The 25,723-nt window shown below is 43.8% G+C and overlaps 1 protein-coding gene across 1 annotated transcript; it reads right to left on the bottom strand.

Annotated features, from left to right (window-relative positions):
* Positions 1-10,332: 10,332 nt before the first annotated feature.
* On the bottom strand, positions 10,333-25,014 carry LOC137324945 (di-N-acetylchitobiase-like). The gene is made up of 7 exons (XM_067989635.1): positions 24,883-25,014; positions 20,278-20,416; positions 16,374-16,582; positions 14,668-14,839; positions 14,482-14,579; positions 13,160-13,321; positions 10,333-10,518 (listed from the first exon to the last, which is right to left on the bottom strand). Exons 1-7 carry the CDS (start codon positions 25,012-25,014, stop codon positions 10,333-10,335), a joined length of 1,098 nt encoding a protein of 365 aa, XP_067845736.1.
* Positions 25,015-25,723: the final 709 nt, after the last annotated feature.

Genomic DNA, 25,723 nt, shown 5'->3' with positions numbered 1-25,723 from the left:
CCACGTATTTGTTTTAAAGCAAAACCGATCAATACCTAGGACGTTGGATACAAAAGGAAGCCTTGAGTGACAAGCTCGAAAAATTGGAATTAACAATGACCCATCGGGAGAAGCAATTGCAACATGATGAGGGACCATCAAAAAGCCATCAGAGATTCTTAAGGACTTTGTAAGAACTGTTTAAACAGGCATGAAGTGTTTTTTTTTAAAGTGACGAAGACCATTGTAAGAGAGGGATATAGAAGTGGAAACTCAAAACCTCTCTCTCTCTCTCTCTCTGGTTCTTGCTGGCGCTTGTGTGCTGCTTGTCTTGTTCAGGCTGTCTCTGGAAGGAAGAGCAGCTTCAGCGAACAACAAGGCGAGGGGGCAACAGGAAAGCAGTTCGACAGGGAAGGTCAGTAGCTCCAGAAGCAGGCTGACACACAAGAATAAACCAGAGCAACAGCCCCAGTGACCATCAGACACCTCGCGGCAACAAGGGCCTTACGAAACAACCAACCGAATATTGCCACCAACCATTAACTCTGGCCCTTTAGAGTCCAACTTAGCTAGTATAGTGGGATTTGGAGGGGTGAGGTATCATTCTACTGTAATTTCCCTCATGTGTACCGAAGTGTTCCCCATTTTATTAGAGTGTTAAGATTGTTGTGTTGTATTTTCTCTCTTGAATAAAGGTCAATGTTTCTTGCACCAAAACCAGTTGTCTGCTGCACTTTGTCACAACCCCCAAATAAGTCCAAGGTTGAGAACCCAGGGAGTGGGAGCGATTCAAACCACTCAAAAGTCAGAGGCGAAGCTGACACACACCACCACCCCCTACAAATTGTACAGGGGCTTATGGAGACCACACCTGGAATACTGTGTGCAGTTTTGGCCTCCTTACCTGAGGAAGGATATACTTGACCCCTGGGGACGGTGCAGCGAAGGTTCACTAGATTGATTCCTGGGATGAGAGGGTTGTGCTATGATGAGAGATTGAGTACAATGGGCCTATACTCTCTGGAGTTTAGAGGAATGAGAGATGATCTCATTGAAACATATAAGATGCAGAGAGGGCTTGACAAGGTAAATGCTAAGAGGCTGCTTCCCCTGGCTGACGAGTCAAGAGCTTGAGGGCACAATATCGGGATAAGGGGTCAGCCATTCAGGACTGAGATGAGGAGCAATTTCTTCCCTCTGAGGGTTGTGAATCTTTGGAATTCTCTACCCCAGAGGACTGTGGATGCTCAGTCGTTGAGTACATTCAAGGCTGAGATGGATAGATTTTTGAATCGAGGGGAATCAAGGGATATGGGGATCGGGCCGGAAAGTGGAGTTGAGGTCGAAGATCAGCCATGATCTTATTGAATGGCGGAGCAGGATCGAGGGGCTGCATGGCCTAGTCCTGCTCCTATTTCTTATGTTCTTATGTTCAAATAGCATAGATGCATTTAATGGGAAGCTGGATAAACGCATGGGGGAAAGCGCTAGAAGGATATACTGATAGGGTTAGATGAAGAGGGGTGGGAGGAGGCATCGATCATTTGGGCCGAATGGGCTGTTTCGGTGCTGTCCATTCTATGTGTGTAATTCTATGTAAAACCTTGTTGATATGCAACTGAAAGTAGTTCACGTTGTTACAAAATGGCAACAGATACTGAATCCACAGTTTACGGGGAAATTTTGTATCGAGCATAATGAATGAAATGTTTGTGAAAAACTCCAATGACGGCAGCAGAGAAGAGCTTCACTCCCTTAGTGACCTCATCAACCATCAAACCAATAAAGAACAGTGCTCTACTCACACTGACACAACAGACTTTAAGAAACTTGATAATTTTTTTTCTATTTCAAAATACACTTTATTTCATCATATTTAAAGATACACACAGTTCAACGTAAAAAGACACAATTTCAATCAATATAGTTCGAACCAATACAATGCTGATCGTACACACTATGATCTCATTATTACAATTCAAAACACAGTACATAGCATCGAATACATTTTGTACAATACAAAGTGGGATGGCCTTACTCGGTGGCCTTTCCCCATAGAGCCTTTGCTTGGGCTGCACTTGCTTCAGTGCATCCCGCAGCATCTACTCCTGGACCTTGGAATGTGCCTGTCAGAAACACTCGGTCGTGGACAGCTCCTCCAGCTGGAAGACCAACAGATTTCGGGCCAACCAAAGGGCCTCCTTCACCGAGTTGATAGTTTTCCAGCAGCAGTTGATATCTGTCTCGGTGTGTGTCCCTGGGAACAGGCCATAGAGCACAGCGTCCTGTATTACCCAGCTGTTGGGGATGAATCGGGACAGATACCAACGCATCTCTCTCCAAACCTTCTGCGCGAAGGGGCAGTCCATCAGGAGGTTGACGACGGTCTTGTCCCCGCTGCATCCTCGAGGGCAGCTCGCGGTGGCACGGAGATTTCGTGCGTGTTGGAAGGACCGCACTCGGAGGCCCCTTCTCACCACCATCCAGGCTACATCTTGGTGCATGTTGGTCAGTTCTGGTGACAAGGGGTTCTGCCAAATGGTATCGACCATCTGGTCAGGGACTACCCGATCGGATCCACCCTCTCCTTTCCCTGCAGGACTCCCAGAAAGTTCCATGACAACCACCAATAAAGAACAGTGCTCTACTCACACTGACACAACAGACTGTAAGAAGCTCACCAATTATGGTACAGAGGCAGGACACAGGGATTCAACCTTTGTGGGATTCTACTCGTAGGAACACAGGAATGTACAGGAGAGAAAAAGCCGATTTTGGACCATCTGGTCATTTCTAGAGTTTAAAAAGTAGAATACACAGATCCCTCAATTGAATTACCCACCATCTGACCTGCTCTTGTAGCCACGGCATTTATGTGTTATTTGTGACTTTGATTAGAGCAGATTCTGTGCTGTGGCAGGAGTGGAAACCTGATTGAAGGGATTAAACCATGGAGTTGCGTGAAAGGTGAATTGAGATTTGAGAGGCAACAACACGCTCAAGGAGTTTGGAGATCAAACAGGGGTTGGAGATGGGGTGGTAGTTTGCAAGGACGGAGGGGTCGAGGGTGAGTTTTTGAGAAGGAGGAGTGATGATGTTGGTTTTGATAGGGAGCGGGGTGGGGGCAGTAACCTGAGGAGAGGGAACCATTTACAATGTCAGCTAGCATGGGGGCCATGAAGTAAAATTGGGTGGTCAGCAGTTTAGGGGTAAATGGAGCAGGAGGTGGGTCTCGTTGACAAGATGGGCTCAGAAAGGGCTTGAGGGAAGACAAGGGAGAAACTCGAAAAAGATCCGGGGTCATATTCAGTTGCTGACAGAATACTTTCAGTAATTGTTTATTCCTATCGACATAAATGATTCACAAACAATTTGTTGCTAAGAAATAAAAACTTATTGGCCGATTTGAAAGAACATTTCAGAATGTTGAATTTACTGGACAGTTAGTCCATCTTGTTATGAACACTGTAGTTCAGAATTTTCACGTTATTCTATATTCACAAATGAATATAAAGTTAATGTATACACTCTGCATCCTCCTTAAAGACAAGGTTGCCGTGTGTCTTTATGCTTCAGTACACCTGCACAAACAATCACTCTGGGAATCTACTGAGCGACTGAGGTCCACAGAATTCTTATTGAAGATCGTAACGTCAGGCACGGTGAAATCTGTAAATAGGAAAATATTGGATTAATGACAGAACAACGATGGAAAATGGAGATATTTTTAAAAGTGATGATTTTCCCCTCTGCATTTCAATACCATTGTTATGATTTTCACCTCGAAAGTATCTGGACAGATCTGTACATTGAGTGATGTATGGAGGAAAAAACTCAGACTCACGGATTGCAGTGATGTGTCAGCAGGTGATGACTGTCTATTATGCTGTGCTTTTAAGAAATGTTTGCTCAGAAAACTTTCCACAGTCAAAGTGACAGTTGTTTACTTTGGCATTGACTTGAAGGAAATGCAAGGAGAGAGGCTCAAAGACATCTGCCATGGCTCTTCCTGAATGCTTTGCGTCTGTCTTCACAAAAGAGGGGGACGATGCAGACATTGTAGTTAAGGAGGTGTGTGAAATATTGGACGGGATAAGCATGGTGAGAGAGGAAATATTAAGGGGTTTAGCATCCTTGAAAGTAGATAAATCACAAGGCCAGCATGAAATGTATCCCAGGCTGTTACGTGAAGCAAGGGAGGAAATAACGGAGACTCTGACCATCATTTTCCAATCCTGTCTGGTTCCAGGCCTGGTGCTGGAGGATTGGAGGACTGCTAACGTTGTAACATTGTTTAAAACGGGAGAAAGGGATAGACCGAGTAATTACAGACCAGTCAGCCTAACCTCATTTAGAAAGGCACGGATTAATCGAGGACAGTCAGCATGGATTTGTTCAGGGAAGGTCGTGTCAGAGCAACTTGATCGAATTTTTTGAGGAGGTAACAAGGAGGGTCTATGAGGGTAGCATGTTTGATATCGTCTACATGGATTTTATCAAGGCTTTTGACAAGATCTCACATGGCAAACTGGTCAGAAAAGTAAAAGCCCATGGGATCCAACGGACAGTGGAAAGTTGGATCCAGAATTGGCTTTTTTTTTATTCGTTCATCAGATGTGGGCATCGCTGGCAAAGCCAGCATTTATTGCCCATCCCTAATTGCCCTTGAGAAGGTGGTGGTGAGCCACCTTCTTTAACCGCTGCAGTCCGAGGGGTGAAGTTTCTCCCACAGTGGTGTTAGGTCGGGAGTTCCAGGATTTTGACCCAGTGACGATGAAGGAACGGCGATATATTTCCAAGCCGAGATGGTGTGTGACTTGGAAGGGAACGTGCAGGTGGTGTTGTTCCCATGTGCCTGCTGCTCTTGTCCTTCTCGGTAGTAGAGATCGCGGGTTTGGGAGGTGCTGTCGAAGAAGCCTTGGTGAGTTGCTGCAGTGCATCGAAGCAAAGGGTAATGGTCGACGTGTGTTTTTGTGACTGGAAGGCTGTTTCCAGTGGGGTTCCGTAGGACTCAGCACGAGGACCATTGCTTTTTCTGGTATATATCAATGATTTTGACTGAAGTGTAGGGGGTATGATTGCGAAGTTTGCAGATGACACAAACGTTGGCCGTGTGGTTGATGGTGAGGAAGAAAGCTGTGGACTGCAGGAAGATATCAATGGACCAGTCAGGTGGACAAAGAAGTGTCAAATGGAATTCAATCCGGAGAAGTGTGAGGTAATGCATTTGTGGAGGGCAAACAAGGCAAGGGAGTACACAATAAATGGGAGGATACTGAGAAGTGTAGAGGAACAGAGGGGCCTTGGAGTGTATGTCTACAGATCCCTGAAGGTAGGTCAGGTAGATAAGGTGGTTAGAATCAGAGAATCACAGCATCATAGAAAGGTTATAGCATGGAAGAGGCCATTCAGCCCATTGAGTCCGTGCCGGATCGACATAAGAACAATCCAGTTCATCCCACTCCCACGCCTTATCCCCGTAGCCCTGCAAACATTTTCCTTTCAAGTACTTTTCCAATTCCCTTTCGAAGACCATAATTGAATCTGCCTCCACCACCCCCTCGGGCAGTGCATTCCCGATCCTAACCACTCGCTGTGTGAAAAAGCTTTTCCTCATGTCACCTTTGGTTCTTTTCCAATCACCTTAAATATATGTCCTCTGGTTCTTGATCCTTCTGCCAACGCTATCTACTCTGTCGAGACCCTTCATGATTTTGAATACCTCTATCAAATCTCCTCTCAACCTTCTTTGTTCCAAAGAGAACAACCCCAGCTTCTCCAGTCTATCCACGTAACTAAAGTCCCTCATCCCTGGAATCATTCCAGTAAATCTCTTCTGCTCCCCCTCTAAGGCTTTCACATCTTTCCAAAAGTGCGGTGCCCAGAACTGGACACAATACTCCAGCTGTGGCCGAACCAGGGTTTTATAAAGGTTCATCATGACTTCCTTGCTTTTGTACTCCATGCCTCTATTTATAAAGCCCAGGACTCCATATGGTTTTTAAACACTTTCTCAACCTGCCCTGCCACCTTCAACGATTTGTGTGCACACTCCCCCAGATCTCTCTGTTCATGCACCCCTTTTACAATTGTGTCCTTTGGTTTATATTGCCGCTCCTCGTTCTTCTTACCAAAATGTATCACCTTGCATTTTTCTGCATTAAATTTCATCTGCCACGTGTCCGCCCATTCCACCAGCCTGTCTATATCCTCTTGATGTCTATCACTATCCTCCTCACTGTTCACTACATTTCCAAGTTTTGTATCATCTGCAAATTTTTTAACTGTGCCCTCCATACCCAAGTCCAAGTCATTAATATAATCAAGAAAAGCAGTGGTCCTCGTACCAACCCCTGGGGAACGCCACTGTATACCTCCCTCCCATCCGAAAAATAAACGTTCACCACTATCCTCTGTTTCCTGTCACTTCGCCAATTCTGTATCCATGCTGCTACTGCCCCTTTTATTCCATGGGCTTCAATTTTGATGACGAGCCTATTATGTGGCACTTTAACAAACGCCTTTTGAAAGTCCATATACACCACATCAACTGCATTGCCCTCATCTACCCTCTCTGTTACCTCATCAAAAAACTCCATCAAGTTAGTTAAACACCATTTGCCTTTAACAAATCTGTGCTGGCTTCCCCTCATCAATCCACACTTGTCCAAGTGACTGCTAATTCTGTCCCAGATTATCGTTTCTAAAAGTTTCCCCCCACCGAGGTTAAACTGACTGGCCGATAGTTGCTGGGTTTATCCTTCCACCCTTTTTTGAACAAGGGTGAACATTTACAATTCTCCAGTCCTCTGGCAACACCACCGTATCGAACGATGTTTGGAAGATTATGGCCAGTACCTCCGCAATTTCCACCCTTACTTCCCTCAGCAACGTAGGGTGCATCCCATCCAGACCGGGTGACTTATTTACTTTAACTATAACTAGCCTCTCTGTTACCTCTTCTTCATCAATTTTTAATCCACCTGGTATCTCTACTATGTCTTCCATTACTGAGACCCTGGCAGCATCTTCTTCCTCGGTAAAGGCAGATGCACAGTATTCATTTAGTACCTCAGCCATGCCCTCTACCTCCATGAGTGGTTCTCCTTCATGGTCCTTAATGGCCCCACCCCTCCTCTTACTACCCCTTTACTGTTCACATGCCTATAGAAGACTTTTGCATTCCCATTTATGTTGGCCGCCCATCTATTCTCATATTCTCTCTTTGCCCCTCTTATTTCCATTTTCACTTTCCCTTTGAACTTTCTATATTCAGCCTGGTTCTCGCTAAGAAGGCAAATGGGATACTTTCCTTTATTGGCCGAGGCATAGAATTTAAGAGCAAGGTGGTTATGCTTGAACTGTATAAAACACTAGTTAGGCCACAGCTGGAGTATTGCATACATTTCTGTTCATCACATTACAGGAAAGATGTAATTGCACTAGAGAGGGTACAGAGGAGATTTATGAGGATGTTGCCAGGACAGGAGAATTTTAGCTAAAAGGAAAAATTAGTTAGGCTGGGGTTGTTTTCTTTGGAACAGAGGAGGCTGAGGGGAGATTTAAATGAGGTGTATAAAATCATGAGGGGCCGAGCGAGAGTGGATAGGAAGGACCTCGTTCCCTCAGCAGAGGGATCAATGACCAGGTGGCATAGATTTAAAGTAATTGGTAGAGGGGAGTTGAAGAAAAATGTTTTCATCCAGAGGGTGGTGAGGGTCTGGAACTCACTGCCTGAAAGGGTGGTAGAGGCAGAAACCCTCATTGCATTTAAAGGGTACTTGGATATGCACTTGAAATGCCACAACCTACAGGGCTATGGACCAGGAACTGGAAAGTGGGATCAGGCGAGATGGCTCTTTATTGGTCGGCACAGACATGATGGGCCGAATGGCCTCCTTCTGTACCGTAAATTTCTATGATTCTATATTAGGGTATTCCACTGTCACATATTAACAAATTCTGAACTATATTTTGTTGCAGCAACTTTCAAAGTCTGCCTGCAGTGAGTTGCACAATAATGAATCAAGGAATATCTTGCGATGATGCCGACTGCAGCATTCCCAGCGACCTGGATATTCCCACCCTCTCCACCTCCCATCACATCAGGGAAGGCCTCCAGCAGATGCTTGGCCGCACTGCCACTGGTAATGCAACCCACCTAGCACTGCTGACCACAGAGGTCACCAGGAGAGGGGTGGTGGTTATCCCTGGGCAGCAGCTGAAGACCTGATGAAGCCTCTTTTGGAGGGTCAGGGACCCGGTAGTGGGCAACTCTCCCTCTGCCCAGACCCCAAGAATGTACCTTGCTTAGGCCTCAGCAACCTGCCCAACCCTCGTCGACAGAGGGAAATTCGGGAAACCGTGGTGTGATATCCTTTCCTCTTTCTCAGAAGTCGGATTTTCTCAGTATTCTCACATATATATATTGCGCTATTTTCTCAAATAAATACATTTGTAGAAAAGAAATGACTCTATTTGTGCAATTCACCACTCTAAAATGATACGAACATTTATCCTAAAGTAAGTAAAAGAAGAAATTCAGGATCTGAAGTCTTTATTGCTTGTTACCTGATAATTAATGCAGAATAGGCAAGTTAACAGGTTTGCAGGAATGTGAAGAGGTTACTGAAATGTAAATCTGTCACCAATATCCCTTTAGGAGTGGAAAGGCCACTCATCACTTGGACTTGGAACTTGCTGGTTCAGAGGTCTTTCTACACCATCAACTAAGAGTCTTATTCCATTTTGGGTAGGAATTGCTTCAATGCTTTTGTTTGATAGCAAACGTACAAATCCTATTGAAAGAGCTGGAAATGCTCGAGAGCACAGGATAACGGAAACTAGAAGAAAGAAAAGAAAAAGGAGAACAGAAAAGAAAAAGAGAAAAGATCGAAAAAGAAAAAAGAGGAAAGCAAAGAAAGGAAAGAACTTGCCTTATCATTCTCAAGAAAAAAAGGGAAAAGAAAAAAAGTGTCCTTTTCTCACCCAGCCCATGATTAACTTGATAAGATGAAGTAATGTTTCCAGCTCTTTCAGCTTTAATGATGCTCACGGGTCCTATTGAGCAGTGTGATATCCCTGACAGCTCTCTGCATTGTCAATTCAGTGCCTGCTCTAAACTGGTTCCTGTGCCCATCAGTAAAATTGCCAACGGGCTCCAGTCTGCTAACATGGAAAGATTAGATCAGTGGACTGATTCGCCGTCCCCCATTCTGACAACTTTGCTTCCTGTTCGACGAAACGATCACTTTACCTCGAGAAATCAGTTAAAGATATTAAAGATCAAGTATGGTCTTACTTACGTATTATTCAATGACAGCACCAATTTTATTGCCTTCTTTGTCTCATCATTTTCATCTATGAGATGGTTGGACCATAATCTCACGCACAGAGTTCGTCAAACAATATTGTGAAAGAAGAAAACTGTGTCAGGAATAAAGAGCAGGACAATTCTTGCTGGGTAATATTACAAAGTAAATAAAGATAAAATGGGACACAGACCTCCCTCCCCCCAACACTGAGTTTCACATGTTGGCAACGGGGAGGGCAAGTGATTAACTAAGGACTACTAAATATATGTGCCAAGATTAGACTTGAGGGGAATTTTTTTAACCGGTACCACAATTGTTTTATATTTACACAATCCCCACTTTCCTGGAGCAACACAACTGAAACACTTACTTTGGAAACATCACATTTTATTTTGTGAAATACGTGTTCCCGTAAAAATTTAAATTGCTTTTCAAGAATAGACAATTGTGAAGCACTCAGGTGGAATAAAATTCAAATGGTTACATTGTCTTGTAATATTACAATTAAATAAAAATACTAGCAGTACACAGGATACTATTATCTGGTCCGTTCACCCCCCCTTAATGGAGGAAAGTTGAAAATTAAAGTTATCTCGGTTCAAAATGATAACCAATCAAAATAAAATCATCAAAATCATTGTCAAGAATTAAGATGTGCATAAAACAGACAACACGCGTGTGCATATCAGAATTGGATTATTACCCAACGGGAAAGCTGACTTGTTTTCTGAATTGTAAATAATTAGCGGCAAGATGTTTTAACCTGCACTATCATTAAGCATTATGAAAGTCAATACAGATTTGATGCATTTTGTAAACAACTTAAAATGCCTGAAGCGACCAGATCTTGGAGTACAAACTGTAGCAGTACATTTTCTTTTCATTGAATAGAAATTCGTCAGCTCGACAAAATGTTTCCAAGATCTGCGTTATCTTTAATTTCTCATGTTGGAAGCTTGCTCACTTTTTGCTGAGTTTACATGCAAAATTAAATGATTACATTCTGTTAAGATGAGATGGTTCAACGTCGCCGTTTTCCTCACAAAGGGCAAAGAGCATTCCACATGTCTTCAGTTTGCTTTACTATGAAATGATCATCACTGTAGTTCAGCATATTTCCATTCCACATGCCTATGCCACGGAGTCTCAATTTCTTCATGATCGCTGACTTAATTGAAATGCTCTGTGGATCGTCATACCAGACCTCATGAAATGTATTATTAACCTGCCATAAAAAAATGAAGAGTTACACAGATAGGAGCGAGGGGTTTGGGTCAATGCTCAGTTCGAGACACTATGCTGAAAATCTTCATCAGCAGAAGACAGAATGGACTGAAATGTACGATGAGAAAATGCACAATGACAAATGAGCAAAACAAACTCAAAAATTAGGGACTTACGGCAACGGCCGGCAATTTCCTCAGGGCTTCTCCCACTCCGTCCCCTGACCGTCGGCAGAAACTCCATTTCCGTGCACAAACGCGGTTTTCCGCTGCACGTCCACACAAGTAACGGGAACGGAGCAGGAGCAGCTCCAAGTCTATCTTTTTTAACACCCAAACCAATTAACTCATCTGGATGCGGTGCAACATATGAACATAAGGCACACATTGAAAGCACAGACGGGACCTCAGTTTAACGTGTCATCTGAAGGACGGCACCTCCGACAGTGCAGCACTCCCTCAGTACAGCAACTTCGAAAAATCCACATGAACAGCCCAGATGTCAATTCGGATGCAACAAGTCAAAAGATTATGGTGTTTGATTGGGAAAAAAATGATTTGGGGGAAATAGAAAGAGATAGATGACTTGCAAGTCAGAGTTAGCATGGGCCTCCAGAGAAAATGATTTAAAAAAATAAATCGAATTATCCAAGGTCTGATTTAACTCAATGTGGAACATTCTATCATTTCAAAATAATCTTTTCAAATTGCTCAAAGTAACAAAATATTGCAATCGAAAGGTGGAAAACATGATTTCAATGTTACTGCTGAAAGCTCAAGCATCACAGCGTTTGACTGCAGTGCATCAAGTATCTCAGCAAGACTTGGCCAATGTCAATTAGACATGTGACTAGATATTTTTTTTTATTCGTTCATGGGATGTGGGCGTCGCTGGCGAGGCCGGCATTTATTGCCCATCCCTCATTGCCCTTGAGAAGGTGGTGGTGAGCCGCCTTCTTGAACTGCTGCAGTCCGTGTGGTGACGGTTCTCCCACAGTGTTGTTAGGAAGGGAGTTCCAGGATTTTGACCCAGCGACGATGAAGGAACGGCGATATATTTCCAAGTTGGGATGGTATGTGACTTGGAAGGGAACATACAGGTGGTGTTGTTTCCATGTGCCTGCTGCTCTTGTCCTTCGAGATGGTAGAGGTCGCGGGTTTGGGAGGTGCTGTCGAAGAAGCCTTGGCGAGTTGCTGCAGTGCATCCTGTGGATAGTACGCACTGCAGCCACTGTGCGCCGGTGGTGAAGGGAGTGAATGTTTAGGGTGGTGGAACCAATCAAGCGGCTGCTTTATCTTGGATGGTGTCGAGCTTCCTGAGCGTTGTTGGAGCTGCACTCATCCAAGCAAGTGGAGAGTATTCCATCACACTCCTGACTTGTGCCTTGTAGATGGTGGAAAGGCTTTGCAGAGTCAGGAGGTGAGTCACTCGCCACAGAATACCCAGCCTCTGACCTGCTCTCGTAGCCACAGTATTTATATGGCTGGTCCAGTTAAGTTTCTGGTCAATGGTGACCCCCAGGATGTTGATGGTGGGGGATTTGGTGATGGTAATGCCGTTGAATGTCAAGGGGAGGTGGTTGGACCCTCTCTTGTTGGAGATGGGCATTGCCTGTCACTTATCTGGCGCGAATGTTACTTGCCACTTATGAGCCCAAGCCTGGATGTTGTCCAGGTCTTGCTGCGTGCGGGATCAGACTGCTTCATTATTTGAGGGGTTGCGAATGGAACTGAACACTGTGCAATCATCAGCGAACATCCCCATTTCTGACCTTATGATGGAGGGAAGGTCATTGATGAAGACAGGACATACCCAGGGATGGTGATGGAAGAGTCTGGGAAGTTGGTTGAAAGATCAGTGAGTATGGCTGTGTCAGGCTGTTGCTTGACTAGTCTGAGGGACAGCGCTCCCAATTTTGGCACAAGTCCCCAGATGTGAGTGAGGAGGACTTTGCAGGGTCGACTGGGCTTGGTTTGCCGTTGTCGTGTCCGGTGCCTAGTGGTCCGATGCCGGGTGGTCCATCCGGTTTTATTCTTATTATGACTTTTCGTATCTGGATTTTACAACTGAGTGGTTTGCTAGGCCATTTCAGAGGGCAATTAAGAATCAACCACATTGCTGTGGGTCTGGAGTCACATATAGGCCAGACCGGGTAAGGACGGCAGGTTTCCTTCCCTGAAGGACATTAGAATGCAGTAGATCAAGAGTGTGTGGTATTTGCTACTGTGCAGTTTTCTTATGTACAGGGTACGCTACCGTCAATCTTTTGTGCTAAATTGATCATCAAATGGGAGACAGGGGCACACATTTCACAAACCAAACAATCGCTAATTTTCACAGGAGGGTCAATATGGGTTGTGTAAAGTGATCGATTTGAAAAGACCACAGCTCATCTCATTTTTTGCAACTGGTCATACACAATGTCTTAACAAACGGAACTGGGTTTGGTGCTTTGTCTGTCAACTCCCATTTTCTTGGCTATTCTCCAACTACACACATTTTCTACTGTATAAACTGTACATTCTGAACTGTGCTGAATCCTGTACACAGGGAATATTGAATCATGAAATACTGCAAGGTTTGCATTCTGCAAAGAATGGACAATGCACAACTCTCCATTGTGTTTTGATTGACAGTCTTACCATGTAGATATAAGACGGGACTTTCTGCTCATCATCCCAATATCTGCCAGTAATTGATTTGTGCACATGCTCTGCGATCTCTTTGTATGGGACCTGACGTCCAGCTGCATTACTGCAAGGGGCACCTCGGAAAGGAATCTTTTCCAATACACACCTACCAGTCTGAAAATACAAAAGGATGAAAATATAGTTACTTTGGTAACTTCAAAAATGCAGTAACAACATGACTGATCTCTAAGTGTAAAGAGGAACAATTAGAGAAAAATAAGTTTTACAATTTGGACAGGAGGGTCTCTCACTGAAATATATAAAATTAAATAGTACATTTATAGACAAGGACAAGGTTGTAATTTCAAATAGACAGCAACAAGACTGAATATAGAAGATTACGGAGTGATGTAATTGACGTGTTTAAGATGATCAAAGCAGTTGATAGGGTAGATAGAGAGAAAGTATATCCTCTGGTGGGAGAGTCCAGAACAAGGGGACATAACCTGAAAATTAGAGCAAGGCTGTTCAGGGGTGATGTCAGGAAGCACTTCTTCACGAAAAGGGCCGTGGAAATCTGGAATTCTCTCCCCCAAAAAGCTGTTGAGGCTCGGTCAATTGAAAACTTCAAAACTGAAATTGATAGATTTTTGTTCGGGAAGGGTATTAAGGGTTATGGAACCAAGGTGTGTAGATGGAATGAAGATACAGATCAGACATGATCTAATTGAATGGCGGAACAGCTTGAGAGGCTGAATGGCCTCCTCCTGTTCCTATGTTCTTATGATTCCTTGTGTTAAAAGGATGAGCTTTGAGAAAAGATTCGAGAAGCTTAAGATTTACAACCGAGAAGAATGCAGTTAAGGGGAGGCCTCAGTGGAATAAAATGTTAAATAGCACAGATAAGGTAAGCCCAGAGAGCAAGCACTGCAAACAAATAATTTCTCCAGAACAGTGAATCAATGGGATATTTTGCACAGCAACAAGACAATCATAACATCATAGTATCATAGTAAGTACAGCAAGGGAGGAGGTCATTCGGCCCATGATGCCTGTGCTGGCTCGTCACAAGAACTATCCAATCAGTCCCATTCCTCTGCTCTTTCCCCATCGCCCTGTAAATTTTTCACCTCAAGTATTTATCCAATTCCCTTTTGAAAGTGAATATTAAATCTGCTTCCACCACCCTTTCAGGCAGTGCATTCCAGATCATAACAACTCGCTGCGTAAAAAAAATGTTTCCCCAGATCACCTCTGGCTCTTATGTAATGGTTTACAATAGTCTATTCTAAATAATTCGGATTACTGAAAGCCAGATAATGACAAAACCTTACCTCAAAAAACTGTGTGCAAGGATAGTCATAACCATACCATGGAACTCCCAACACGAGCTTTCTGGAATCAATTCCCAGATTGATATAAGCGGAGTAACCTAAATGGGGAAAATAATAATGAGGGTCTTAGATTCACATTGATATCGGGCAGGTAGACCCTGAACCAGATGGTCTTATTGTACATACCTGATAAAGTCTGGTAATAGGGAGCATTTGCCTTTGCAAAGCAATTGTCCCACATTTGACTCTGCATATCATAGGACATCACAAATAAAAAGTCACAGGAATTTGCAATTCTCAAAAAGTCATAGCATCGGCCATCAATGCAGTCTGGAGACCAAGGCACGTTAAATGTGACCTAAGGGCCAAAGAGTAACAAGAAGAAGTTAGTTTCATCTCATACCTTATGTTGGATATCACTAGTAGTTATATGGTTTTTATATGCACTCGCACATGGTCCATGGGAACTGTGAATTTAACAGGTTAGGAGTTCGACAGTGTTCATGACTGTATAAAAAGGAACAGGATAAAGTTGGGGCAAATAGTGAGTTAGAATTAATAGGATCCTCGGTTATCAAATATTAATCAGGTTCAATTCCCCACTGCTCACTCACCTTCTTCCTCCAATTTTCCATCAATTTTCTCTCCTCCTCTCCAAAAGGCATTAAGTTGTGACCAAATTGTAGTCCCAAAAGGGCCAGCCACACTCCAATACCGAGTCAAATTGGCCAAAGTTCTTTTATGTGAGGCCAGACATTGAGTGCTGGCAGGCTATTTTTCCATGGGTGGGGGGACTAACCCAATTGGTGGCCATCTGCACGGTCACACTTCCAGTGGGAGGTTTCCAGATAATGATCAGATGGTTCATTTGACCTTCCCCGACCCAGTGGCACTCGGGGTAAATTGTGCCCTCCAACATCCCAGCTGAAATCAGATAACTCAGCACGAACCAGGATTTGCATGGCTCATGTAGTCACTGCCTGAACAAGAAGGCATTCGGGAGCCGAAGGTCAAGAATTATATCACTGTAATCTGAGTTATCAAAGTCAGTTATGTGCAAACTTCTCAGCAGTAAAAGTCTGCTTCAAACTTTACCCAATAAAAATGCAGCGAGTGATTTCTTTTTTTGCCTCCTTAATAGTCCCTTTATTTCAAAGTAACTCATTGGATATGAACTGTGGGACATTTCTGAAGGATGTCAAATAGCTCTACATTAAGACAAGTTTTTCTTCCTTTGAAGAAGGGTTTTGATGGAGTAAATAAGGAGAAAATGTTCTCAGTGGCAGGAGGGTTGATAGCCAGAGGACACAGTTTAAGGAGATTGGCAAAAGAATGAGAGGGGAGATGAGGAGAATTTTTTTTACACAGAGAGTTGTTATGATCTGGAATGCAAAACCAGAAAGGGCGGTGGAAGCAGATTCAATAGTAACTTTCAAAAGGGAATTGGATAAATAATTGAAGTGGAAAAAATTCCAGGGCCGTTGGGAAAGAACAGGGGAGTGGTATTAATTAGTTCGCTCTTTCAAAGAGCCAGAACAGGCACGCTGGGCCAAATGGCCTCCTACTGTGCTGTAACCTTCTGAGAACCTATGTGAAAATTACAGTTCGAACCATCCCATGCATGGAAGCTGGAACTCAAGTCACTTGTATCATTCTGGGCTACAAGTGATGCAGCATCAAGTTTGCTGCATATCCAGCTTAAACTGATTCAATCTAAAATTTCTAACCTCAGCAATTGTCAAAGCAGCTTTGTAACAAGATGATGCACTGATAAACAGCAGCGAAAAATCATGATTTCAATTCACTTATCCAGAAAAATATCAATCTTCCTTCATAATTAAGTAGAAAGTAAATTGCTTATCCCCATTCAATGAAAAAAATGGCTCCTTCACCTGAGACCCAGGTATTTCACGGTGGAACACACCCATGGTTTCAGAAACCAGTTGAGGCATGAAGAAATAGCCGACAGATGGATTTCCAGCAGCAATGTTCACATCCAAATTGATTCCATCCATAAATTGCCTTTTTGCCAACTGCAATTGCTCATCGATCCAATTTGCTCGGCGTTGTCTGTATACAATGTTCCATAGTATAAAAACTCCTGGTGAAGGGTGAAGAAACAACTTCCAATTATAGAGCATGTTTCGCACAACATTGTGTCCCAAGACACTTTGCAGGACAGAACTGCCAACATCAAGTCGGAAGTAGTAGAGGGAGATTTAGCTCGAATTTGCATTGACATAGTGCCTGACACATCCTCAGGATCTCCTTAAATGCTTCATAGCCAATTAATTATTTTTGAAGCGTAATCACTGTTGCTTTGCAAGCAGATGTGATAGTTAATTTGTGCCCAGAAAGGCCCCACAAACAGGAAATTAGATAAATGGCCAGTTAATCTGTTTTGGTGATGTCGGTTGAGGGATGAATGTTGTCCAGGACACCAGGAGAACTCCCTGTTCTTTGAATTGTGCCAATGGGGTCTTTTACATCCACTTGAACAGGCAGGTGGAGCCTTTGTTTAAGGTCTCATCTGAAACACAGCACCTCTGGCAATGCAGCATTCCCTCAGTACTGCACTTATGTGTCAAGTCCTGGAGTAAACCCAAAACCTTCTGACCCAGGAGGAGAGACACAGTGCTACCACTGAGCTAAGCTGACACTTGAGGGAAGTGACCAAAGGCACAATCAAACAGGTAGGTTTTGATGAGGCTTTCGAAGATAGGAAGAGAAATAGCAAGACAAAGAGGTTGAAGAAGAAGAATCTGGAGTTCAAGACAGTAACAGCTGAAGGTTCTACCATTGATGGTGGAAGAGGAGAAATCTCAGTCGCCCAGAGTCGGAAGAATGGAGCGTGTGTGCTGGGCTCTGGACACAATTGGGTGGAGCTTTCATTAAACTGCATTCTTCATTCTAAATCCTGGCATCAGTGGCAGACTGCTGCTGTGCCAGGGAATAAAAGTTCCACCGATCTATTTATAGGTTGTTAAAAACAGTATGTCCTGTCATCTTTCTATTCAAAAGTTCTGTGTCAACAGTGTCTTTTGTTTTTCTATTTTAATTGTGTTCGCATCCAGTGACGCCCGTCCTGTCTCCTTTATAATAGGATTTTGCCCATAATGTGGCCTGTGGTGATGCAGTTCCACACTACGGCCACCAAGTGATGGTGTGGAACAGATTTCTCAACCTGCAGCTGAAACTGTTTTTCATGGACCATGTTTTTCCTCAGTAACTGCAATATTTAATTTATAAAATAAGAGTTTCTAAAATAAAATACAAATTCAAAAAATGACATTTCACAATAACATGTTTAAATTTATCCAACTAATTTTCTTTTGTGTCTTTTCGTGTCTTTGCTTGAAGCAAAGACTTTAAAGACAAGTGAAGTTTTTATTTGAAGGCGTCAGCCTGTCTCCAAAGCCTGGACATATCCTTCTCCCTCATATACTTCTGCAGCTTCCCATTAAATGCATCTATGTCATTTGCATCAGCCACTCCATGTGGTAGCAAGTTCCACATTCTTTCCACTCACTTGCGAAAGAAGTTTTTCCTGAATTCCCTTTTGGATTTATTTGTGACTATCTTATTGATTTGGATTACCTCTAGTTTTGGACTCGCCCACAAATGGAAAAATACGAACATATGAACATACGAGAGCTGGAGTAGGCCATTCAGCCCCTCGAGCCTGCTCTGCTATTTGGTAAGGTGATGATTGATCTGATTGTGACCTCAACCCTACTTACCTGTCTACCTACTACAACCTTTGACTCCCTTGTTAATCAGGAATCTATCGCACTCAGCCTTAGAAATATTCAATGACCCTGCCTCCACCGTTCTCTGGCAAGGGAGTTCCACAGACTCACGACCCTGTGAGAGAAAAAATTCCTCCTCATTTCCGTCTTAAATGGGAGACCCATAATTTATAAACTGGTGGCCACTAGTTCTAGTATCTCCCACAAAGGGAAACATCCTCTCATCATCTACCCCTTCTCGTCCCCTCAGGACCTTGTATGTTTCAATATGATAACCTCTCGTTCTTCTAAACTCCAGTGTATACAGGCCCAACTTGTTCAACCTTTTCTCTCAAGATACCCCCTCTTCTGAGGAATCAGTTGAGTGAACCTTCTCTGAACTACCTCCAAAGCAATTATGTCCTTTCTTAAATAAGAAGACCAAAACTGCACACAGTATTCCAGATGTGGTCTCACCAATGCCCTGCACAACTGGAGCAAAACATCTCTACTTTAAGATTCCATTCCCCTTGCAATAAATGACAATATTCCATTTGCCTTCCTAATCACTTCCTGTACCTGCATACTAACTTTTTGTGATTCATGTACTAGGACACTGATTCCTGTGGCACTCGTTACATCTTGCCAATTCTTCTCTCCATATGCCCGATCGAACCCATTCATAATTTTAAATACCTCTATCAGATCACGTCCCAGCCTTCTCTTTTCCAGAGAAAAGAGCCCCAGCCTGTTCAGTCTTTCCTGATAGTTATACTCTCTCAGTTCTGATATCATCCTTGTAAATCCTTTTTGCACTTTCTCCAGTACTTCTGTATCTTTTTGTAGTATGGAGTCCAGAACTGTGCACAGTCCTCTCAGTGTTTTCTAACCAAGGACCTATACAAGATTAACATAACTTCTCTGCTGTGAATTATTTTCCTCTAGAAATGAACCCCAGTGATTTGTTTGCGCTTTTTAAGGCTTTCTTAACCAAGCATTTCTGCTTAAATGCTCAAGGCAAGTACAGAAGATCGGAATAGGGCGACAATGAGGGAAGCGGTGGTTCGGGCACCTAACTTGCAGGAACATGTGAGGGGTGAGGGACTGATGCTTCCAAAGATGTCAACAGCAGTTTGGATCCCATTCCATTAGAACCCACTCCTCCCCAACAAGACATGTTAGACCCTCCATTCCCTCATCTCCCCAATACTGCCAGATCCCAGCAATCCCTGACCATCTCCTGAGTCCTTGCTGGATCCCACAATCTCCCTCCTCAGAATTCTCCCCCTCCCCCACTCCTCGATCAGAAGACTCCCGCTCAGTGCTCACGAATCCAGCAAGTTTGGGAGGTGAAAAGTAGAATAAAAATACATCACCAGTCAATCTCCCATGGCAATGGACAAAGAGAGTCCAGACTTGTGTAGTATTCAGATGAAGCAGGATTGGAGTGTGGGGGATAATTCAACCAGGGTGTTCAGATGTAACTCAGTCCCCATTGTGAAATCATGAATTTTGTCCTAATTTTTAATACAATACTTTGATCAATTATAATTTTTATTTAAATGGCATTTTGAGCTGAAAGATGCAAAACAGAGGTGCGACAGTGCCACCACTGGTGGGGAGGTTGTAATTACAGCGCATCAAGTTTACGGAGACAGTTCCCATTATAAATGTGTAATTTCAAATAAAATTGCTGGACTATAACTTGGTGTTGTAAAATTGTTTACAATTGTCAACCCCAGTCCATCACAGGCATCTCCACATCATTATAAATGTGGACAGAGGAATTTATAAATGGAAAAAGTTGCCACAAAAGTGTGAAAAACTTGACAATAGAAAGTAAGGTTTTGTAGACAGGAGGTGTGTGTGTGGATGTAAGATTTTAATATATTATAGATGGAATGTGGAATTATTAGCTCGAGTTGTGCAGGAGCTGCAGAGGAATTTCAGCACTGTAAGGTCGCAATTCAAGGCTGTGCACTGAATGTCCTTTTATGTGGTTCTCAATAATACAGCTTGCATTGGAAGACAGAAGGACATTTGTTTTTTCTGTGATAAAATTATTTACCTCTCAGGACAACTCGAACTTGATTCGCATGAGCATAACACAAAAGCTCAGGATCGTAAGGTCCAAAGGCTGCAATAGTCGTGACCTTAGACCAGTCATAATACTTCCAATCCTTTCCTCCAACATCAAAGACAAAGACCTAGTACAAAATAAAGCAGTCAATTGCAGTAATGAAGGGCAGAAAACTGCCATTTAAAAATATATATTTTCACAATCAATGGCCCAGATTTTGTTGACAAAATAACGGTGAGGCTAATGGCGCTCGTTTTATTTATGTGTAAATGGTACAGCAACTTCAGGCGAGGGGCAGATACGCAGTTAAACTCAAACATCCACAAGTTGCTGACCGAGTTGGGCTGCTCCGCTGTTAGCTTCATGAAAACAGCATCTCGCTATCTTGCTCACCGTTAAAATTCATTGAACGACGTAAAGTTCATGTATTTGCGCAGGAGATTCAAACTGAACTCGCCATGGAAAGTTACGTCTTTTCCATTCCAGTCTAAGTAACTTTTTAACGACGGTGAATGTGTTCATTATCGGCAATCAAGATCTCTGGCACTGAAAATTAACTATTACAAGAGTGGAGTCTCATTCCTTCAGGATTTAATTGCTGTTGGAGATTTAAAAATGGAAATTTAAAATTCAAACTTGTTTTTACTTCCCCTTTCACTCACTTTTTTCTCTCTCTTTTAATCCAATCTTTCTTTTCCTCTCTTTATTTCTCTTTCTGTACCTGATTTGACATTGAATTCGCCCACTCTAATTTACACTTCCTTCTCAATCCTTGCGCTGTTAATTTCACAATCCTTCAATCTCATTGGTTAAGGAGATACCCTGTTTCTTGTCCTGTTCACTCAGCTCCCAAATGCCCTGTTTCACTCGCTGCCCCGTTATCAGTTCGCACTTTCAGCAACTTGCCACTCAAAAACGTGCAAGGGCAGGTCCAAGTAACGGCAAGCACCGTGAGATGCCCTGTTAGAGTAAAATTTGGCCCATTATCATTTCCCCAGGTTACGGGGTAAGGAACGGCTGGTGAACTGATTCTCAGGTGGCCACCATTGTCGATCTAAACGCAGCCACCAGAAAAAAAGAATATGCTAAAGAGGAACAACCTCTCAGAACTTCCATCTCCACAATAGTGCAGGTGAGAGGAACTGAACAACATGAGGAAAAGGAGCTCACATCCCAATACTCCATTCCAAGTGTTGGTGCTCAATACACTTCAAAAGGACAACTTAAACTAAATAAACTCATATTACAAGCAACTTTAGAGTTACAGTTTTAAAACTTTTCCATTCAAGGTACCTGGTGTCAAATCAAGCATTTCTACCATGAGACCAGCAAGACTAGATCAGAATATAGTTCCCGAGAAAGAGAAACAGCCCATACTGCACCAGTGTGACATTTTTCCGTTTCTCACACCAACCATCCTGTGTTCTCAAATGAGACTGCCTGTTTAGTGCTGCAGTTTAGTTCATCACAGTTTTGTGATTTGGGCCCTTTGATTTGGACTGAGACTATCAAACATGCATCATCCAAGCTGGCACTTTTGTGCAGTAATGAGAGAGTGCTGCATTGTTGGAGGGGTTGTCTTTTGGATGAGATGTTAAAGGGGATCTAATAGACCGCTGGCAATATTGAAGAGCAGGGAGTTCTCTTGGTGTCCTGGCCAACACTTTTCTCTCAACCAACATCAGCAGAAACACATTAACTGTTCATTCATGCAACTTGCTGTTTGTGGGACCTTGCTCTGCACATATCAGCAGAATTGTTTTCCAGCACAATCTGTAACCTCATAGCCCGGCATATTCCTCTCTCTACCATTACCAACATGCCAGGGGATCAACCCTGGTTGATTGAGGAGTGCAGAAGAGCATGCCAGGAGCAGCACCAGGCGTACCAAAAAATGAGGTGCCAACCAGGTGAAGCTACAACACAGGACGACATGCATGCTAAACAGCGGAAGCAACATGCTATACACAGAGCAAAATGATTCCACAACCAACGGATCAGATCAAAGCTCTGCAGTCTTGCCACACCCAGTCGTGAATGGTGGTGGACAATTAAACAACTAACGGTGTGGAGGAGGCTCTGTATAGATGCTCATCCTCAATAATGGCAGAGTCCAGCACGTAAGTGCTAAACAAGGCTGATGTGTTTGCAACCATCTTCAGCAAGAAGTGCCAAGTTATGGGCCCCGACAACATCCCGACTGTAGTGCTGATTCGTGCTCCAGGACTAGCAATGCCTCCAGCCAAACTGTTCCAGTGCAGCAACAACACTGGCATCTATCCAACAATGTGGAAAATTGCTCAGGTATGTCCTGTCTACAAAAAGCAGGACAAATCCAATCCGGCCAATTACTGCCCCAGCAGTCTACTCTCAATCATTAGCAAAGTGATGGAAGGTGTCATCGACAATGCTATCAAACGACACTTACTCACCAATAACCTGCTCACCGATGCTCAGTTTGGTTCCCGCCTCCAGACCTCATTACAGCCTAGGTCCAAACATGGACAAAAGAGCTGAATTCCAGAGGTGAGGTGAGAGTGACAGCCCTTGAAATCAAGGCAGTATTTGACCGAGTGTTGCACCAAGGAGCCCGAGTAAAATTGAAGTCAATGGGAATCAGGGGAAAAACTCTCCAGTGGCTGGAGTCATACCTAGCACAAAGGAAGATGGTAGTGCTTGTTGGAGGCCAATCATCTCAGCCCCAAGACATTGCTGCAGGAGTTCCTCAGGGCAGTGTCCAAGGCCCAACCATCTTCAGCTGCTTCATCAATGACCTTCCCTCCATCATAAGGTCAGAAATGGGGATTTTCACTGAATATTGCACAGTATTCAGTTCCATTCGCAACCCCTCAAATAATGAAGCAGTCCGTGCCCGTATGTAACATGACCTGGACAACATCCAGGTTTGGGCTGATAAGTGGCAAGTAACATTCACGCCAAGTGCCAGGCAATGTCCATTTCCAATGTGAGAGAGTCTAACCACCTCCCCTTGATATTCAACGACATTATCATCAACATCCTGGAGGTCACCATTGACCAGAAACTTAACTGGACCAGCTATATAAATTCTGTGGCTACAAGAGCAAGTCAGAGGCTGGGTATTCTGTGGCGACTGACTCACCTCCTGACTCCCCAAAGCCTTTCCACCATCTACAAGGCACGAGTCAGGAGAGTGTGATGGAATACTCTCCACTTGCCTGGATGAGTGCAGCTCCAACAACACTCAAGAAATCCACACCATCCAGGACAAAGCAGCCCGCTTGATTGCTACCCCATCCACCACCTGAAACATTCAATCCCTTCACCACCGGAGCACAGTGGCTGCAGTGTGTCCCATCCATGGGATGCATTGTCGCAACTCACCAAGGCTTCTTCGACAGCGCCACACAAACCCGCAAACTCTACCAACTCGAAGGACAAGGGCAGCAGGCACATCGGAACAACACCATATGCACGTTCCCCTCCAAGTCACACACCATCTCAACTTGGAAATATATCAACGTTCCTTCATCGTCGCTTGTCAAAATCATGGAACTCCTTACCTAACAGCACTGTGGGAGAACCTTCCCCACACGGACTGCAGCGGTTCAAAAAGGCGGCTCACCACCACCTTCTCAAGGGCAATTAGGGATGGGCAATAAATGCTGGCCTTGCCAGCGACGCCCACATCCCATGAACGAATTTTTAAAAATTGCTGTTGAGTTTGCCGACAACACTTCAAAAAGTAATTCATTTCATGTGAAGTTCTTTGGGACATCCTGAGGACATGAGGTGCTCCATAAATTCAAGTTTATTCATTCTTGGAACCAACAGGCAGAGGAAACTTTTATCCCACCCATCTGTCAGAAGAATGTTTTGTTTGTGGGAAGGTGGGGGAAGTGGGATAAAAGCAGAATGAACACATCGAGCCTGCAGGTTATATTGGTGGTGCTCTTGTTGCTGCCACACTGCCCACTTAGTAACATTGCTCTGAAGTAAATACTGACCTCATCAATACAGTCAGCAGTTACAGAGTCATTTTGCAACCAATTTATTTTTTAAAGATCTGTTACGTTGTATTCAATTTAATCGTGGCCAAGGTCCCAGTTTTACAATGAGTGAAAAATGTCATTTTTATTGCATGAGATTCCAGGATTTTCAATATTCTGTGAAAACCACAAACCTTAACCATGGTATTAGACAGACACACTGCAGGAGTTAGATCACACATCATTTAAGACTCTGCACATTGGAGAAATATTTTTAAAAACACATTTTATGGAAGCTGCACTTGTTAAAATATCTTTGCACTGCTCAATACTACTGTTCGTCCTATTTTATACAAACTGTAACTATACCAATATTAACACTTTAACATACGGATTATAATATGATACACTTTGCATTTCAACAATAATCGGACATTCCCCCCCCCCACTACCCCCATCCCAATAGCTCCACCTGTCCCTCACCCCGACACACACCCCTCAGACTGTTCAGAACACCCACCCACGACCCACGAACACCCACCCTCGGCCCCCAAACACCATCCCCCAGCCCCCGAACACCCACCCCCGGCCCCCGAACACCCACCCCCGGCCCCCGAACACCCACCTCGAACTCATGCTCCACGGTCACGGGTTCGCACAGAGCCCGATCCGAACACGGGCAGCCGGTCCCGGAGCCGCAGCAGACCCACAGCACGAGCACGACCAGGGCCTGCGCCAATTCCAAACTCCAGCGCATCCTCTCCGCCTGAGCTCTGCCCGATATGAAGATCCACCAGATGCAGCAAGATCATTTATTTACATCCACCCGGATGTGACTGATGATGACACCTCCTGAGTCTCTCTCTCTCTCTCTCTCTCTGTGTTGGTGGATGTGGCAATAGTGAAATGTTGAAACAATCTTCATACTCTGAAATGCAACTTTTAAAGGGACGTTCTCTTCTCCCCCTTCCTCCAAATCTTGGCCAACAGCAAACAGAGAAACTAATAAAGGAAAAAGAAAGAACTTGCTTTTGTATAGCGCCTTTCATGACCTCAGAATGTCTCAAAGTGCTTCATCCCTCTCCATGACCACTGTTTGAGGATGAACCAGACCGTTTGCAAACTTGGAGTCCTATTTGACCCTGATATGAGCTTCTGACCACAAATCCTCTCCATCACCAAGACTGCCTACATCCACCTCCATAACGTTGCCTTCTCTGACCCTGCCTCAGCTCATCTGCTGCTGAAATCCTCATCCATGCCTTTGATACCTCAAGACTTGACTATTCCAATGCTGCCCCACCGGCCTCTCATCTTCCACCCTCCAAAACCTTGAGCTCATCCAGAACTCTGCTGCCCGTATCCTAACTCACACCAAGTCCCATTCACCAATCACACCTGTGCTCGTTGACCTACATTGGCTCCCAGTCCACCAACACCTCGAATTTAAAATATATCCCTGAACC

This window comes from Heptranchias perlo, chromosome 9, assembly GCF_035084215.1.
Source record: "Heptranchias perlo isolate sHepPer1 chromosome 9, sHepPer1.hap1, whole genome shotgun sequence".
Lineage (NCBI taxonomy): Eukaryota > Metazoa > Chordata > Chondrichthyes > Hexanchiformes > Hexanchidae > Heptranchias > Heptranchias perlo.
Note: the sequence above shows the minus strand (reverse complement) of the source record. Positions and strands in the feature narration are given on the sequence as shown.

What these genes read in the sequence shown, in the direction of transcription:
- LOC137324945 (XM_067989635.1), bottom strand. Translation starts at nt 25,014, where the DNA reads ATGCGCTGGAGTTTGGAATTGGCGCAGGCCCTGGTCGTGCTCGTGCTG. An exon ending in AGTTCGAGTTGTCCTGAGAG is followed by an intron (nt 16,583 to 20,277) that starts GTAAATAATTTT and finishes ACCCTTCACCAG; the next exon opens with GAGTTTTTATACTATGGAAC. An exon ending in TCCCGTCTTATATCTACATG is followed by an intron (nt 10,519 to 13,159) that starts GTAAGACTGTCA and finishes TTTTTATGGCAG; the next exon opens with GTTAATAATACATTTCATGA.